Here is an 18,864-nt window from a genome sequence, read left to right as displayed (position 1 = left end):
ACAAGGCAAAAATCATAATGGGACGTCTGATATATTCTACATAACGACACAACAGGAGTTTTGCTATGATAGTAAGATGAGCATCGGTCGAACTTGTCTTACTTGAAGATTTGGTAGTCCAACTTACCTTCTTGGCGGTCTTGTAGAACATCTTACTCTGAGCTGAAAGTGCATTTGATCTTTCAACTAGGTTATCTAATTTCTCTCCTCTTTCAAGTACACTTTCGATTGTTTTGTGCTATATTTCATGGATGATCGATAATATGGTTAGCCCACTATTGCTTGTTGACCAACAGTGATCAAAGGAATACAAAGAACAAAGGCTGGCTGACTCACCAAAACGATCTTTGTTTCATCTAATTCTTTTTGTACTTTCATGATTGTATCAGCTTGTTTTGGATCTTGATATTTTGCCAAATAACCAGCTAGAGTCCCTTCCACTTTACCCTTTTGAGCTGGAGGTAAACCACCTGCAGCTGCTTGAGAAGGGTTTCCACCAAACGCATTCGCTGAAGCTGATGCTAATGAAGGTGCAGCTGAGGATGAAGGTAGATTGTTGAGTAGCGGTGTATGCTCATCAAGTAATTTGGTCAATAGAGAAAATGCTGGTCGATAAGGATATTCTAGATCGGTTATCATCACGGCTGTAACGATCATTTTCATATATTGCAGACCGAATCAGCCGTTGTGTATACTATACTTTTAAGTTGAATGAATGACTAAACTCACCGGCCATACCGAGACTACCGGGTTGTCTACCTGACATTCTGAATACGTGAGCTTTGTAATTGTTCTCTTCTACTGAGGAAGGTTGATTCGCGGGTGTGCGTTCAGCGACGGTCTATCTCACCGAAAACACAGTATGTTTGTTCAGCATCGTCATCCAGCGTTGTCGTTGTCCACGTTCAGTAACGATACGCCGGACACTCACCTTTGTGAAGAAAGTCATGAATTCTCCTACACTTCCTCTTTGGTAGAATGAGAAACTACTCAGATCCTGCGATGTACCCAGTACAGTCGCTTGAGCTGGTGTTGTAGGTGTCACTGAGAGTAGAGAGAGGGAATAGACCTTCATGATGTGTGTGTTGTCGGTGATGGTGGTGGTTGGTTAGTGTTGAGACGATGAGATGTTATAAACAAATGAATTGTGAGATGGATGGCAAGAGCAAGAGTGAGAATGGGAAATGGGAAATGGGATCAAATCACAATCCGCAATCATATCCCACCATACAGTCGTTGCGTCATCATTCATTTAATTACCCGATTGGGTAATTAACATTATATATGTATACAAGCTATTCTCGTCAACATGACTTTTCATCCTACATATCTTCATCATCATCATCATTCACCAAACCCCCGTATCCCATATCCCCATCTTCACTCTCCATACAACATACATATCATATTTCCATAGTTAAACATCTTGTCATCTCGTCCTTGTTCATTCTTGCGTGAGATACCACTGGCATAAAGCGTATCACCCAACAGATATATACACGATGTCAGATACACTACCCGAAGACGCATGGGTGAACAATTTCATGTCTTCATCCCCGCGACCACTATTATCAGCACTACAACGTCGACTCCACACCTCAACCACCCACTTGAACGCTCTATCAGAAGTGTATAAGCAAAGAGCCCAGATCGAAGCTACATACGCTGAGAGTTTGTCTAAATTGGCAAAAACAGCTGAACAAGGTGGGCTGAGTGGGAAAAATGCGAATAACGATTGGGACAAGTTTAGTGGTGAAGGTAGATTATGGGACAGTGTCATCTCGGAATTATCAGAGGTGTGTATCGTCGTCTTCTTTTAGAATTTAGTTGTTGATCATCGACCCACCAATCCTGACTAAATCGTTGATATTAGACATCCGCATCTCATTCGACACTTTCAGCGATGATAAGAACCGATTTCGAACAACCACTAAAAGAATTACCAAGTAAAGTGATAGCATGGAGGAGGATAGGTGAACAAGATTCGTCATTAGATAAAACATTAAAAGATTATGAAAAAGTTTCAAGTAAATTAGACAAAGCGCAACAAAAATCAAAATCATCAAAAGCTGATCAATTACATCAAGAATTGAATCAATTGACACAACAACTTGCTTCATTATCACCGATGGTTTATTCTACATATCAAAGACTTGATGAAGAGAGATTAAGGACACTGAAAGAGATTATCGTCAGATGGGGTACAGTCAAAGGTGATATCGCAACTAGAGACGGTCAGAGAGCTGAAGGGATCATATCAACTTTATTATCTTGGGAAACGTCAGATGAAGTTTTGAATGTAGGTAGAAAATTAGGTAATGCCAGTGGTGGAAATACATCTGCAAATGGTCCTAGATTATCTGTTCCTGATAGTGCTTCTACCACTCGTAAGTCTAGTTCCGTTTTGTAGCACAGCTTGACGTCCTGTAGCTGATTCAAATGACATCTTAATAGCTCAATCGAATCGACGATTGTCGTCGGTCACAGCGTCCAGTCAAGCACAAGACTTTTCCCCACGTCCTGCAATGCGGACGAATGGATCATCTACGACCGCTAGCAGGGATCAAAGTGGTTTCGCTGGTGGATTCAAGTCTATGCTTGGACGAACCAAGACCATGGCTGGTGCAAGAACAAGGAGTGAAAGTAATGCAACTTCAACCAGGAGTGGAAGGGACAGGGATGCCAATGGTAACGGCAATGGCAATGGCGATTTGCTGGGTGATGAAATCCCTAGAATACCAGGATCAGCTATTTCTGTGAGTCTAATGTAAGACTGGCTCAGGCTGACTTTGTCAGGCACCTCCAGTCGATGAAGAAGGATTCTCAGTGGCACCGGCTGATCGACATCGAAACCTCTGGGAAGATCCTAATGAAACAATTCCTGCTCCTGCTCCTGCTGCGCCGTCTAAGGACAATAACCAATCTGGTTTCGGTACGACTTTCACTTCGTCACCTGCAGCATCTCAAGAAAACGTCTCATCCTCCTCAGCGTCATCTCAACATCAGACTCAACCTCGTTTGAACCTTGCTCTTGCACCTGCGCCGATCCAAGAGAGCGAAGAAGAACGACAAGCTGCTTTACAAAAGATGCAGCAGACACTTCAGATGCCACCATCACAACCTTCTCGAAGGAGTACAATCGCTCGAGGTAGAAGGGATGTTAGAAATACGATGTTCGGCGGTTTACCTAATGAAGATGGATCGGTCGGTTTAGGCGCATTGTCACTTGGAAAAGTATCTGAACCTCAAGAGACGCTCGCTGAATCTCCCAGTTCAGTCGATTCACCTATTCATGCTAATGGAAATCGACCAGGACAAGTCGCAAGACAAACTTCAATGTCATCTGTAACTTCTAATAATCCATTTGAATCACCTTCTCTTGGTGGTACATCACTAGTCCAACCTACTCTAGGAACAACTTCTACCGAGGCTGGTCTCCGAGCGAATCTCAACGAAACTGTCAATGTTATCATCCGAAATAAGGAAGTGACAAAAATTCAAATTACTGGTGAAATCCATCTATCCTTGAGACCATCATATAACCAGACTACAAGTGGACCGATCCATATTCGATTGACCTCGTTTGAACAATTGGAGAAGATCGCGCCTAATCCGGCTTATTTAGCTCAGGTGCCCGATCGACCAGGTGAATATTTCTTGAATTCAGAAGTATTAGCATCTGCTACTTCGAAACCGTCGACTTCGGATAAAGGAACTTTATTATTCAAATATGTCGTTCACGTTCAACCATCGAAAGAAAATATCATAGCGCCATTAATACTGGATCCTGCATTCTTATGTAAAGATGGAGAGACAAGGATGATATTGAATTATAAACTCAGTGAAACGTCACAAATTGGAGAATTATCGAACGTTTCATTTGTAGCTCAATTCGGACCAGGACCATCGGTGTCCAACGTTCAAGCTAAACCTGCAGGTGGAATTTGGTCACCTTCAAATAGAAGGATGACATGGAAATTAGATGAATCTTTAAATAATGGTAAAATAATAGCTAAATTCATTAGTGAATCAGGTGCAGGTGAATTGCAACCTCAGAATGTTCAAGTGACGTTCGCTTCTCAAGGTTCTTTGATCAGTGGATTAGGTTTAGAAATCGTCGATGGCGAATTAGAAGGTCATTCTTGGAATTTCCAAGAAATCAAAAAAGGTACGGTCGCAGGTAAATATTTAGCTGAACCTAGTATCAATCCATAAATCCAAATCCGGGATCCGGGCGTAGTGTTTTCGATGTGACAAGCTTTGGTCAGGACTAGAAATTGGACTTTGGGCGATAAATGATTGGGGATTTTGGATTTGGGGACGTGGGGATCATTAAAGAAAAGTGACAAATTTGTCGAATTAAGAGATGAGAAATGGGGAAAAGGGGAATGGTGATCAGAATCATTACAAATACTCTAGATATCAGACAAAAACTATAAATCTATATATTCGTTATCTAATCTTTAATCATAATCAACTGTATCATCCTCACCTGCCACACAAATTCGATTCAGTTCATCTTATTGACATTTTTACCGTACTGATATCGACCTTGTGTACGATGTCGTGTACGAGTATTATTATTCTTGTGTGTATCACACGGCTGTTAGCCTCGATAGGTCAATTTACTGACGTTGATCAATTAAAGTCGTCGACTACTATCAGTTTTATACATACACCTTGTATGTGCGTACAAGAAGGGGTAGGTGGACATGAGTTCTGACGTACAGTTTATGACTTGATCAGAAACTTTCAGCCAGATCTTTCAGATGTAGTACTCCGTGTTTCACTCAAAAAGTCAAGTAACACTTCTGATTAACTAGAGGTATTAAATTCCTTGATCGCTTTCGGTACAGTCAGTATAGGAACTAAATGATTTTCAGTAAATTTTGACAGGAGACTGTATTCTCAAAGCATGTTAATTATCTTTCCGTCTTCACCTGACTTGAAAAATCGTCGTCAACACGTACGCCATCAGCCAGAATTTGTTAAATGTGATTTCTAGATACATATACACGCGTGAATCATACTATACACCATCAACTTGACAATCAATACTATCTAGTATAAAAGATCTTTGACCATATATGGTCCATCAAGGAAATAACCGAGTCTTCTATAATAATCTCTCGTTCCGACACCTGACAAAAGTGGTTATCAGCCAAAAAGATCATGCAGTAATTGTATCACGAGCTGGGAGGTAGAACATAGAACAGGGTACGATATTGTGTGCCCGTTAACTCACCTGAAATGACGGCGATACGTCCACTACCATGTTCTTCCCTTGCTATCCTCTCAGCTTCTTCCATGAGCAAAGTACCAATACCTTGATGTTGGAATTTCTTGGGATCACGAGAATGCACGGGTGCAGCGGTACCGTAAACGTGCTGAAAGATCAAACATTTCTCAATTCAGCTTATATCACAAACATTCCGAACTGTGCATTGTGATAGGAACAGCAATAGGGGGCACTTACCAGCTCTCTGACTAAACTACAACCACCTTCCATTCCTACTAACTCCTTTCTGAACGTTCCGTCCTCTGAACATTTCCTAAGTCTCAATAATCCAATCAAAATATCTTGAGCGGGGTCTTCGTATGATAAGAAAGTTTCCCATCCTCCATTAGCAGCGTAATCTCTTCGAAGAAGCTCGAGATCTTGTGGTCGGATCCTATTATGGATTTCATGGAGCTATATGGTGGTGTCAGCAAACACATTCCGGGAGATGGTAAAGTGACATGTCGAATCCCCGAAATATTATAACATGAGGGATATGTCCTAAACATGCGATAGAAAAGAGAGACATAGCAGACGCGACACGATTTATCAAGCAGGAAAAGACCACTCACACCAACTTCTCTATACCTAACATCCCTGCATTCCGCACCGAAATCTTTCATTCTAGCCAAAGCCAATTCTCGCAGATTACCGTTTTCGACACCTGACGAAACGAGTGGCATCGGAATATCTCTTTGTACTCTGTAGACTCTTGTCCAAGGTGGAACGAGAGCCATGATCCTAGCTACTATATCTACCAATGCGTTTGGTGGATAATTCTTGTATTTCCCAGTACGCCATAATTCGTAGAGACCTATTTGCGAGCATGGGCCTTAGCTACTTGGCAGCAAAGATCGAGAGAGCTCGAGCTTACCTGTACCTCTGATGACTAAAGTTGGATAGAGTTTTAATCCATCCGATCTGAAAGCTGGATTTTCGAAGAATTCCTGAAGAGTTTCGTTAAGGCGTCAGACGTCAACAAGCTGCTACATTGGAATCAAAGACGAAGGATCGAATGACTCACTTGGAATTGCCAGATGTCTCTTTCAGTACCACAATTAGGCAAATCAGGCATCATGTGAGCTACTATTTTATATCCGGCATCTTTTGACATATGAAAACTTTCAGAAACCGCTCTGACTGTATGTCCACGATTCGTATCTCTAGCGACATCTTCATAAACGCTTTGAACACCTATTTCCAATCGGGTACATCCATATCTTAACATTTGTGATAAATGTGGTTTTAAACAATAATCAGGTCGTGTTTCAATTGTTATTCCAACACATTTCACTTTTGATTGTTCTGAAAATTTAACTGCTTCATCTATATCATCTGTTACGTGTCCACTTAATGCGTTGTGTAATCCAGCTGCGAATTTGTGTCTATAATCCTCTGGCATAGACATGAAAGTACCTCCCATAATACTATGATTTTGGGAGACGAATGGTCATGTTATCATCAGCTATGTTATACAGTGAATAGGATATAGTATTACCTTACTATGTTAACTCACATGATCTCGACTTTATCAACACTATGACCCAGATCCTTGAGTTGATTCACTCTTCCTCTAGCTTGCTCATAAGGGTCATATCTTGCTCTGATGGCTCTCATGGAAGTGGGTTCATAACCTGTGTACGATTGAGTTGAATATTCGAAATCTGAATCTGGACCACCTGGGCAGTAGCTATGAATCGTCCGTCCCGTCCAAGGATAAATCAGCACTGAACCTTGCTGTAATATTTTACAACTCATGATTCAGGGAGATTTCGTTTATTCACTTACACGCAAATATTACCTGTCATGGCAACATGAGGACATCTATGTGGTTTACACATTACAGCTACGACAGCTACACCTGAAGCCGTTCTGACGGGTTTGGCTTTTAACCAACCTCTTAATCTATCTTTCCATTCTTCGGGAACAGCAGCCAGCACGTCTGTCAATCTAGGTACTGCTCTGAGAGCGTATTTTTTGGCATATTTCTGTCTTAAAGCATTGACATTGGGTATTGGTATAGTCGTTGAAGAAGTTGATGATGCGTTATACGTAGTGATCAGATCTCTGACTACGGCTGAGACGCATAGTAGATGCAGTTCAGATTGTGATGTTGGTGGAGCGATCATCTTGCGCGTGAACCGATTGTGAAGTTGGAGTCTAGGCTTGGATCAAGTCAAGGAATGAAAGTGAGGTGTTTGATGAAAGTCTTTCCATTCAACTTTTCAGACTACTCGTATCAAAAGAAAAGAACAGCAGCAGCGGCGAATTCAATCTGACAAAAGAAGTTGATAACGAGAATACACCTAAAAGGTGCTCTCTAAAAATAACACGTCATGACCTAGTCTTGGTGAGTGGCCAGCGGTGAACGCCGTCTTTATCGTTTTTCCAGATGAACTTGTTTTGAATGGTAGAAAAGATTCCAAATTCCTCTTTCTTTCCTTCTTCTTTTCTCTTCTTCTTCTTCTATCTTTTTTTAAACACAGAACATCCCTCATGACCCTCATCTTCTAACATTCAGTTTCACGAGATGAGTCGAAAGTCATGGGCGTCTTCATTGCACGTAGTGGTGGATCGATGATTGATTCAGGGTACTACTTTGGCTCACCTGGAGTAATTTCCTTCTTTTTTAAGAAAGTACGATGATTGGGCGAGTCACAATGTCCCTTACATATTATATACAAACTGTATCGTTCTTGTCAGACAATTATCAATCAGAGAATATTCACTGGATAAAAGCTGGATGCATGGTGTTGTGATGACTCTGATTTCATTGGGTATTGATGTACGGTCTCATTCCAAAATCAAACAAGAACGGTTGTTGACTGTCAGCGAATCCAATCGTCATGAACAGGTGTTACATTGATTTATTCTTCATTTCGTTGCAAAGCTGATAGAAAGCCCCATTATTCAAATGGCTGTGCTGTTTGACAAACGCCGCATTGAGCATGTATCACGTATGCTGCATCAAAAGTGGTGGCAAACTATATTACATACAAGCAAGACATCTCAGCATATATTGCAAGTGGATTATGTACTATCAAGAAGGAGAGCGTAAGCAAGGCCAAAGGAAAAGAACTACAACACAATGGAGAAATAAATGCGATGGATGTGTAAATATGATATAATTAGTGTGTGATTGTGATGATAATGATAATGGATAATTGTTTGTTTTTCCTGATTGCAGAATTAAGCTCTGGTGGTTATCGGTCCACCATTTGGAGTGGTTAAAGGAGTGATCACTCTTCTTATACCGTTTAGAACTGATTTATCTTGTTGTCCCTCAGAGGCTTCTTCCATATTTTGACTCCTAAAACCCCATTGACCTGGTAACCAGAAATCGTCGTGATTTTGAATTTGGATTTGAGTTGTTTTACCCATACCCAATCTTCTTTGTCTCAATGTCAATCTTTCCAGTTCTTTCTCTTTTGCTTCCCTTCGCATCGAGATGGAAGGTGAGAATAGAGGTCCAGCAGCTGGAGCAGCGGGTGATTTCGATCTTTTCGATCGAGATGAATGTGATGGGTTAACAGCCAAGGGATATAATGATAAGACACCTGATCTATCCATCCAATCTTCGATAGGAGCTAATTCGCTATCATCTTGGGGAGCAAGTCCAAATTGATTCGTTGGTGTAGATGTTTTAGATGATTGTGATCGAAGTGATATTCCAGAGTGTGATATGACATGTTGTTGTTGACTGTGTGACATTGAATCTTCATCATATGGAGTAATCAAATCTGAATGTTGATCTGAATCTGTGCAAGAAGAATTTCTTCTTGATTGTTGATTTGATTTAGTTGATCCTTCATTATTATTATTATTGTAATTGTAAGAAGAAGAAGAAGACAGCGAAAAATCATCTTCAGGATTTGACTTTGAACAACATAAATCACAAACTCTTTCTTTTACAATTCTTCTTTTACCTGATATCTTGTTATCGGTAATTACCAAAGAAGCTTTCGTTGATGAATGAGTTGAACAAAAAAGTTGTCCGCACATTCTACAGTGATGTCTTCTTGGTCCCAAGAAGAAGTAAGTTGGCTGAGCGAAATTCGCTGTGCATAATGGATATGTACACAGTGCTGAATCTGCATCGGGCTGATTGACGAGATTCCAATCAAGCATCAGTAAATCGCAAACATGGAAATGTATTAGTTATACAATCATTGAGGGAATCTACTCACCTGCCATTTAGATCTATCGATCACTTCGCCCATGACTCCAGGTTGAGCAGAAGCTAATATCTCAGCGCACATTTGTCTGTTATCAGGACATTCAGATAGTGGCGAAGGTAAATCGGCAGTTGCGTAATCTATACAAGATGAAGAAGTTGGCTCCATATTGAGATAATTCAATCCACTGGAAGAAGAAGCTACTGGTTGTTGATCAAGATTATCTGAAGATGATCGTGATTGTGATCTCGGCTGTGATTGTGATGATGATGGAGAAAGTGATTGAGGGGATTGAGACAGTTGTGGAGTAGTATCATCTTGTTGTTGTTGAGCTTCGAGGCCTATATGATATAAGAGAGAATCGTTAGCGTTAAATCCGGTTATCGAAGGTAAGATGTATTTTCTGCGCAAGTATAGCGTAGATGATGGAACGATGATTACGGCAAAATCATCTCATAAATGGACGGCCGTAAAGGAAAAAAGTTGGGATGACTCCCACTACTTACATAAATCAGTTGAACTACCATCACCACTACTACTAGTTTTTGATCTGCAGTTTTGTTGTTGAGTATGCTCATGTTGTTCTAGCCATTGCGCCTGCGCTTGCTGTTGCTGTTGAGCCTTCTCCACACTTGTAGTTGATTGAGGTATGAGTGCTTCGGGTCTGTTGATCTGAAGCAGGGATGAATGCGATGATGAATGGGATGACATGGTGAAGCAGTGCTAAGAAGGATGATCGTGTGATGTGTTATTGCTGTGTTGTTGTTTACGGGTCGTATTTAGGTTAAAGGAGGAGGAGAAGTGAATGTGATGGGATTCCAAGAAAGTGATAATGTATATAATAAGGATTGATGTGAGATATATGTATGTTACTGTTACGTCTCCACAGAAAACCAAGTAGTATCCTTTTTTTAGGTCGTAAGACATCAGACCACAGACAGCACCTCTAAGATGTATCCGAATGTCCGAATTGAATATGGAAGATGTCAGATATGGGGGACATATGGTTGGATGTGATTGTCTCGGTAGATCAATATGCATGGATCATTCACCCTTTTTTATTATTTTACTATTTTACTATTTTACCCTTTCCACCTTTCGATCATATGGGATTGAAACTGAAGAAGAGAGGGGACGGGGTGAAACCAGCAAAACAATAACAAAACATATCCTGCACAGGGTAATAAAAACCAAGAGGAACGAACAAAATGTATAGCAACTGCCGCCCCTGTATTACCAAATTCAAAAGTGGTTGGTTTTTTCCTGTTTTTAATCCCCTGCAGTCCATGTCCCCCTTGATTCGTCACATCGCTTAACATATTACTAAAAGACCTGAATTAAGCGTAGTTTCGTAGTCACAGCGTAAAAAAGGGAATATGCAAAAGGGATCTTGAATTCCCATATATGGGGGAAAAGGTCGTAGCGCTTATAGGCAGGAAACAGCGTCGAAACAGCGTCCCGTTACGGCAATTGATACTTTGGTCGTTTTACGTATATCCCCTCGGCTTTCAGACAAAGAGAGAGACAGAGAGATTCTGCCGTTTTTCTACAGCCCGATTCGTTATGGAAAGGATTTTATGGTTGTTGGATGTTTTTTTTGGAAACAAAGCCTATATTCGGGAATAACTGTCTGTCGTCAGCATAATAAGTAAGTAAAAGCAAAAGCGGGTTTCGTTTTCGATCATTTTCCTCGGAAGTAGAAATACATTCCCAAAATCTTATTAGACAAATCATGAACTTCACGACACGAAGAGCAATAAATGCCTTTACAATACATTCCCCAAATCCCGGTTTGAGCTAGAGGGGTCTGAAGATGTCACCCGTGCATACTATTATGGATGTAGAAATCAAAGACCGAACAAGACCGCTCATCCCGATTGTACGAGTGGCTTGTGAAGGTACACCCCATACATAACACGCAAGGGTGAAAGGTGAACAAGGGGAAGAAGGCACAAAAAGTCCTACTGAGGAAAAAAAGCAGGAAAAGATGGAAAGGAACCCTTGCTTTTGCGGGATCGATTGAATGTTCATACCCTAAGTAACCTAAGTAACCTAAGTACCAAGAAAGTCAAGGGCCACTTGTTTAGAGTAGAACCGTATTTTGAAACGAAACGACCAACTAATTGAACTAAGCGAAATTACGGTAAGGCAAGGTAAGGATCTGTGCGTTCCATATCTATGACCACTTGAAAAAATGCATTGATCCATGACCCCGAATTAAACCCGTTTGGTGAAACGACGCTAGAGGAAGCAGATGATGAGGACTAAAACGTGTCTTGCCACAACGACGATCCACCCCACCCCTTAGAACCGAAACTATATCAATTGGTACCGCTAGTTTGGGATCTAAAGGCTCCACAACTGCGAGCAAGTATCAGTCATCATACAAGGTCTATACTTACTACGGGTGCAAATGATTATGCATTCACTGGTTACTAGCATCATATCCAGATGACGATGAATATGTCGTTGCTGGGAGTGATTGGAACAAATTCCGTTTATGAAGACGCTCGGATGCAAAATCTTATACTGTGTTAGATACCTTGATCCATGCTTTTCATTATATGTTCACCCTTAATGCGGGAGATCGACCACACCTGGTTTCTCAGACCTCCCTGCGAGGAAAGAAATATCTTGCCCTTTGCCCTTTCCACCGGGAGACCTCACGCGATTCGCATATATTGTGTCGTGTGCACACTTACTGGTAGCTGTAGCGTGTGGGACGGTACTGAGTGGCATTCCCGGATGTCTCGGTATGAGAATCTAATAAGCATTCAAGACACGTCATCAATTGTATATACCTTATCCCAAATCCAAATTCTTCGGAGAAACGTTTTGGCTTTTTGTTCATTTTATCTATTATTTTTGATATCCGAAAAGAGTCGTCAGTCAGTTGATGACGAGGTATGTATGTAATATGATAATAAACTATGACACAGGCAGACGTACTTCTCTTTTGGGCCCTTCTAATCCCCAATCCAAAGCCGCAACTCAAAATAATTAAGCTTTTTATTGCAGTTAACTCAGAGAAAAGGAAAAAAGAAAAGACAAAGTGGAGAGATCCGCCATGGTTTCCCATTTAAATGGGTGCATCAAATAAGCAAAAATCTCATGTTCCTTGAATGAACGCGTCCCTCATGATCAGAGATATGGCATCTCACCAAGTATACTTGTTAAAACCTTTCTCTCTTTCAACCATCTCGTGATATCACTTGCTGCTCCTGCCTCTTTGTCAATCAGCTCTTCAGATCCTAGATCCAACGGGATAAGAAGATAACGAGATAAACTATCTCACATTTTAGAGATCTATAAAAGATTTCAGGTACATCGCTTTCTTTTTGGATCTCTGGACATCTGGACCTGGATCTGGATAAGGTAACGATTCTCAGGTTGAGCCAAAAAGTAAACCACACCCCCAGGTTCAATTTCTCACACCTTGACTTTACCCATCTTCTCTTCCTTCATCCGCGGTGATTGACAGACAATTACGGATTATAAGAGAGGTAAACAGGTTTGAATCTCAATCTCCCTTCAGATCAACAACAAAGAACAGGAACAACCTTCCCGAGAGAGAATAAAGTATATTTCAGCAATGCAATCTTCAGATCCAGGACATCTGTTTCAAACTACCACTCAAATCAAACAAGCTGCTGAAAGAGAAAAGAAATTCAAAGCAGCTGAACAAATAGGTAATCCAATAAACGTTTCTAGTAAAGTACTGGATTTAGTTGTTAGGGGCCAAGAAGGTTGGACAGGTGAAAGTGGTTTTTTATCTCGAAGATTAGACTTGAGAGTGAGTGGAAAAACGATCTTGTCCTATGACAAATACGTTTATGCATCGAATACCCATTGTCCATTTCTTTGATGTGGAGACAGGAGAAATGCGTGATATGAATGGGTCGTTTGGATCGTCCACCTCTGATGTATACATTCATGATAACCCAATCATCAGTCTAGAAATCATCCTTCATCCTTCATCCTTCATCACCATGTAAACTTACTCAGAAAAGCTTAATGTTGACAGATCCCATATCCGGATCTAATTAGTCTGGCAAAACGATCAAATTGTATAAAAGTCATTCGGGTCCAGTAACCAGTGTAGCCTTACACGAAATCAAAAATGAGGATGGTACGAAATGGTTGGCTTTGTTCACTGGATCATGGGATAAGACCATAAAAATATGGAATGCAGATGTGAGTTTTGATCGATCAATCAAATCACGAGTCATAACGATGGAAATCTTCCATATATACACACCGTGAATGTGTGCTAATTTCTGATTGAATCGAATGGTTATGATATAGTCAGGCGAATTATTGTTCACTTTAGAAGGACATACTGATTTCCTTAAATCGCTCTTGATACTACCTCTTTCATCACCATTATTACTTTCTACATCATCAGATCGTACCATACGAATATGGGATTTATCTTCACTTTCCACATCCACCAAAACATCTCCAAGATCCATCCAAAATATCAAAGAACATACGAGACCCGTCGAATGTTCGATACTGAAATTGCACCTGGATGGGAATGGCAGATCGACAGGTGGAATGGATGTTTGGACAGGTGATTCATTGGGATTAATCAAGAAATGGGAAATAAACGAAAGTGAAAGGAAATTGAAATGGAAAGAAGATATACTGGGTCATGATACTAGCGTTTCTCAACTGGCACTTACAGATGATGGACTATGGAGTGGTAAGTCACTTTTACTTGAACAAGTCTGATCATTTGCTGTGATGATTTCGTGTAATACTTATATCTGGGCAAATCGAAATAGTATCAATGGATAAATCAGCTATATTTCACCCTTTCGTACCTTCTTCCTCTTCGTCTTCATCATCTCCAAAACCCACAATAACACATCCATCATACGTCAAATCGGTGTTGCCTATTCCAGAAGAATTCGAATTACCTCGTTCACTATTATTGACAGGATCAGAAGATGAACATATCAGGATATTTGATCACGAGTCTATACTAGATATCACCTCTACTTCTGATGCCAATGCTGGGAAATTGTATGGGATGATACAAGGTCATTGTGGGGAAGTAAGCGTATTGAGAGTTTGGTGGAGTGACGGGAATGGGATTGAAAGTGGTTGGTATGTAATTTCAGGTGGATTAGACTCAACACTCAGAAGATGGGGTGTAAAAGGTTAGTCTATCAATACATCATGACTTGACTTGATTTGAGGAATTGACAAGTACAAATCGTATCCATATGCTAATGCTTCTGCTTGTGGATGTTTGTTTATCATAGATATACTTAATCCACCTGTGTTGAATTACGAACCTGAAGAAGTGAAAGAATCATCTGGAATGACAGAGGAGGAAGAAAGGGAATTGGCGGAATTGATGTCTGATGAAGATTGAGTAAAGAAGTGGAATGGGATGGAATACCCAGCATAGTTCACAGATAAATCATAATTCTACGATGTATCGCATGTGTATCACTTGCAAATGATCTATTCGTTGCCCACATGACAATACCAGTGAAGAACATCTTCGTTGTCCTCATTGATGGAATAGGATAGGAAGAATTCGAACCAGCAAAAGAATATCACCTCCACCGCGCGTTTTTCCTTTTTCGCTCATGTAAAATACTCAATGTCCAAAATTGATTTTCTCATGATCTACATTTATACAATACTGACATACACTTGCAGCCCACAATCATCGACCGGAGCGGAATCTTCAAGGTCTCAAGACTTGACCCTTGGTATGAGTTTGTGATATACAAAGTGATCCCACCCATCGTTTATCTATTGAGAAGCAAGATGAATAACCCATCACCACCTCTTACACCTCAACCCGAACTATCCTCCAATGAGATCCATCGAATAGTTCGAAGTGAATTCGATCAAACATGGATAGATTATTATGCGTGGAAGCCACCTTCTACGTTACCTCTGATCAACGGAGAATTGGAAAAAGGATCGAAATTGATGGACGAAGAATTAGTCCAGAGACATCAATCTTTAGGTGATGGATTGAGACGACTATTGGAAGAAGCAGACGAGGACGAGGGGGGCCAAGAAAAAGAAGAAGAAGCTGGTCGCCCCGATATGGACGAGGATGGTGATGGTGATTTCATTGACCAAGTCGAAGAGAACAAAAGACATGACGATTCTTTCATGGGAGCAAGGAAACCAATCACTTTGACTGATAATCATACATCTACTCATTTATACCTGAAACCACATCATCCTACTCGTCGAAACAATCAATCAAATCTTCATACTCATTCTCCAAATTCAAGCACCAAACAACATCATAGATCCAAACCGAAATCTCTCAATTTCACCAATGTGAAAAAACTAAACTTACTTCCAATCTCAACGAATTTTGAAACTGCAACTTGTGAAGAAGGGATTTATACTTTATACAATCCTGATTATAATCCATCAAAGAAAGTGAAGACTATTCCACCTTATTTCTTCTGTGTTAAAGGTCAATCTAGTATATGTAAAGAAGATGAAAGGTCGATGCCTTTTATACCGATCTTCGTAGATTATCAAGATTTTGACGAACATAAATATTTTAGAAGTTTTGGTAGTAGAGCAGCTTGGGAAGGTACATGGAGAGATCCAGAAGGTGAGTATTCGTTCTTCTCACTGCCGGGGGATATGTGATATGAATCATGAATTTTGAATTTTGAATTTGAGTTTAAAGACTGTTCTGATATCATAACGGTTCATAGGCGATATAATACAAGTTGAAGCACTAAGAAGAATACGCTTACATCAACACAATATCACAACGGAACAAATTGATAAAACTAAGATATTACCTTCGACGGTCGTACGAATTGAAGATTTGGAATTATCCAGAGATCTTTTACCTTTTCCCCTTCAACCTGATCTTCAAGATCAAAATCAAAAACTATCGAAAAGAAAATGGGGTGTACCGATCGAACCCACCAATGAAATCATTGGTCAATATTCTATAGATGACTATGGTGAATTCCTATGTGGTAGACAATCATGTACGATCTTTGGTTGTCCGAGACATGGTGAGTATTCCTACTGAAGACAACAGAAGAATCCTAGACACGAGAACGTTCTCGTTGCGTTTCATTCCAAAAGCTGATGTTTCCATGTATCTAAACTTGGATAATTGCGATAGCCACTCTGGACGAAAATCATCTTTCTCTTCAATCAGCAAGTATAAGACAAAGACCAACACAAAAATCTTACATTCCTAGAAAACGATTCAAGTTGCCTTCGGTGGCCCAGCCATGCTCTGATACATGTTATAGTCTCGTCGATCCAACGTATTTGATGAGAAAAGCAATGAAAGCTTTACCTTGGCCAGCAGAAAATAGTGAATCGTTAATCGAGATGATGTCAGATGAAAATGATGATATAATCGGTGAGGATATTTGCCATCTTGGTATACATAGCGATGGATATACATGTAGAGCAGTGAGTACCAAATCGAGCCCTTATATCCCCCATCTTTCTCACTGCATCACGCAGTAAGCCATCCAAAAGGAATAATGATCACAACGGTTCCAACTCATACTTATTTCATCGTCTCAGGTTGCCACTCAAATACTATCGCTCGCTCTGAAAAGTCCAATACCACCTATAACAGCCGACGAAGACAGTGATCAAACACCAGCACCAGCCACATCAGCGATGCTCAAATTCAAAGTGAAATCTTCTGATCGTATACGTAAGTGAACTGACTTTTTCTGCACCTTTACTGTGTACCTAACCAATGTGTTTTATACACAGGATTGAAAAGTTCACAAGCAGTACTTAACGCTCAAGAATGTAATCATTCTGGTCCCTGCACAGCGAAGAACTGTTGGTGTTTCAAGAACGATTGGACATGTGGTAGGAATTGCATCGTGAGTAGAGTGATTCGCTCATTCTTTTAAAGTCTTTGTTTAGGTTGATGCTGATCCGATAAATTCCCGTGACATGTCATTCCTTGAATGATAATAATGTTCAGTGCCCATCAAATTGTGTAAGACGATTCAGGGGTTGTCGATGTTGGAAAATCGCGTCAAATAATGGACTTAAACCTGGTAAAGGAGCCTGTCTGCCTGGCAAATGTCCTTGTAGCAAAGGCAATCGAGAATGTGATCCTGAAATATGTGGTCCATGTGGTGCACAGTGAGTGAAACATGTTTGTGTCTTTAGCTTTGACTGATTTTGGATTCTCCTGGAAATTTGTAATTCGTGATTCGTAGTGAAGAGATTGCATTTGCTAGAAAACAAAGGCTTTCTCGTGCTCATGTTAATGGTTATGATCTTGATCATGTCGCCAGTGAGACAGAGGATATTAGTAGGGCAAATTGCTGTGGCAATGTCGGAATACAAAAAGCTGTTTGGCCTGTAAGTCTGCCGAGTACGGTCTAAACCTATCAGCGTCCCACATGTCTAGATCAAGCTGAATATCCACCCCAAAAAAGAAATTACGAGTCGGTATAAGTCCAGTATCGGGGTATGGTATATTCGCAGGTGAACCACTAGACAAAGACCAAATGATAGGAGGTAAGTCATTGTTTCAGTGAGACATGGTTGGTAGGGTAGTAGAGCGAAAGCTGACATATCCTATAAATTGGAAAATGTAGAATACATTGGAGAAGTGATTACGCCAATGGAGGGAGAAAGGAGAGAGTGAGTTTTACATATTGACTGTATATGAAACAATCTTTGGCTGATATCAACAACTTTCTATTCTCAGTCAAATTAACGTTAGTTTGATTTTCACTCGGTCGTCAGTTCAGAATGTACAATGTCAATTTTACTAATCCAAGATCGATATTAGAATCAAATTGGCCGTCAATACATATTCACATTGAATGCTGAATCTGAAATTGATGCTGGGAATTACGGAAACATTACTAGATACTTCAATAGCGCCAAAGGTAATGCAGTGAACATCGAAGCCAAGAGTAAGTCTGCTGTACTGAAACTCTCGTTCCCGTCTGGCATAAAAGTTAGGCAACCAACAACAAAGTATCTAATCCAAGTAAGAATCAGCTGACTGAATCATGCTTTTTAACGCTATTTTAGCCGTGGTCGTTGGTAATGAACAAAGAATAGCATTTCGTACGAGTAAGTCTCATTCATCACCAAAACAAGACCTAGATCCCGACGAATTAACGCCCTAATTTGACATGTTTTTATTTTATCTCTGTTTTAGCGCGGTCAATAAAGCAGAATGAAGAAATTAGATTCGATTATGGGTAAGTCCATCATAATCCTAAATTTGAATCGCTTCGATCGTTGACACACTGTTTTTTGGTTTTCATGTAACACAGAGAAAGGTTCGATGAAAATGCAACTGAAAAGGCTGACAATAAGAAGAATCGATCTATGAGATGAGAAAAAGCGTTCTTGACATAATGGTGATTTTGAACGAATATAATAGGTTAGCATCATGTA

At 40.3% G+C, this 18,864-nt stretch overlaps 6 protein-coding genes across 6 annotated transcripts; 3 read left to right on the top strand and 3 right to left on the bottom strand.

Moving 5' to 3' along the window:
• Nucleotides 1-36: 36 nt before the first annotated feature.
• Nucleotides 37-1,075, bottom strand: IL334_000684 (uncharacterized protein; the record flags this gene model as incomplete). Its single annotated transcript, XM_062932448.1, has 5 exons — nt 37-63; nt 128-238; nt 337-644; nt 730-841; nt 932-1,075. 5 exons carry the CDS (start codon nt 1,073-1,075, stop codon nt 37-39), a joined length of 702 nt encoding a protein of 233 aa, XP_062788499.1.
• Nucleotides 1,076-1,502: 427 nt separating this feature from the next.
• Nucleotides 1,503-4,215, top strand: IL334_000683 (uncharacterized protein; the record flags this gene model as incomplete). The annotated part of the gene is made up of 4 exons (XM_062932447.1): nt 1,503-1,796; nt 1,874-2,387; nt 2,455-2,760; nt 2,807-4,215. The coding sequence occupies 4 exons, from the start codon at nt 1,503-1,505 to the stop codon at nt 4,213-4,215; spliced, it is 2,523 nt and encodes an 840-aa protein (XP_062788498.1).
• Nucleotides 4,216-5,061: 846 nt separating this feature from the next.
• IL334_000682 (elongator complex protein 3) lies at nt 5,062-7,407 on the bottom strand (the record flags this gene model as incomplete). The annotated part of the gene is made up of 8 exons (XM_062932446.1): nt 5,062-5,141; nt 5,246-5,387; nt 5,477-5,692; nt 5,851-6,092; nt 6,153-6,225; nt 6,303-6,705; nt 6,795-6,968; nt 7,067-7,407. 8 exons carry the CDS (start codon nt 7,405-7,407, stop codon nt 5,062-5,064), a joined length of 1,671 nt encoding a protein of 556 aa, XP_062788497.1.
• A 1,060-nt stretch (nt 7,408-8,467) lies between these two features.
• IL334_000681 (uncharacterized protein) lies at nt 8,468-10,164 on the bottom strand (the record flags this gene model as incomplete). The annotated part of the gene is made up of 3 exons (XM_062932445.1): nt 8,468-9,379; nt 9,466-9,794; nt 9,960-10,164. The coding sequence occupies 3 exons, from the start codon at nt 10,162-10,164 to the stop codon at nt 8,468-8,470; spliced, it is 1,446 nt and encodes a 481-aa protein (XP_062788496.1).
• Nucleotides 10,165-13,045: 2,881 nt separating this feature from the next.
• IL334_000680 (uncharacterized protein) lies at nt 13,046-14,836 on the top strand (the record flags this gene model as incomplete). Its single annotated transcript, XM_062932444.1, has 5 exons — nt 13,046-13,246; nt 13,501-13,647; nt 13,759-14,158; nt 14,241-14,618; nt 14,724-14,836. 5 exons carry the CDS (start codon nt 13,046-13,048, stop codon nt 14,834-14,836), a joined length of 1,239 nt encoding a protein of 412 aa, XP_062788495.1.
• A 404-nt stretch (nt 14,837-15,240) lies between these two features.
• On the top strand, nt 15,241-18,804 carry IL334_000679 (uncharacterized protein; the record flags this gene model as incomplete). Its single annotated transcript, XM_062932443.1, has 14 exons — nt 15,241-16,057; nt 16,164-16,475; nt 16,589-16,887; nt 17,005-17,140; nt 17,203-17,318; nt 17,423-17,586; nt 17,664-17,808; nt 17,886-17,967; nt 18,048-18,093; nt 18,161-18,170; nt 18,245-18,371; nt 18,493-18,534; nt 18,623-18,665; nt 18,741-18,804. The coding sequence occupies 14 exons, from the start codon at nt 15,241-15,243 to the stop codon at nt 18,802-18,804; spliced, it is 2,403 nt and encodes an 800-aa protein (XP_062788494.1).
• Nucleotides 18,805-18,864: the final 60 nt, after the last annotated feature.

The sequence above is a fragment of the Kwoniella shivajii genome, chromosome 1 (assembly GCF_035658355.1).
Source record: "Kwoniella shivajii chromosome 1, complete sequence".
NCBI lineage: Eukaryota > Fungi > Basidiomycota > Tremellomycetes > Tremellales > Cryptococcaceae > Kwoniella > Kwoniella shivajii.
The sequence above is the reverse complement of the archived record's forward strand: the minus strand, read 5'-3'. Positions and strand labels throughout refer to the sequence as shown.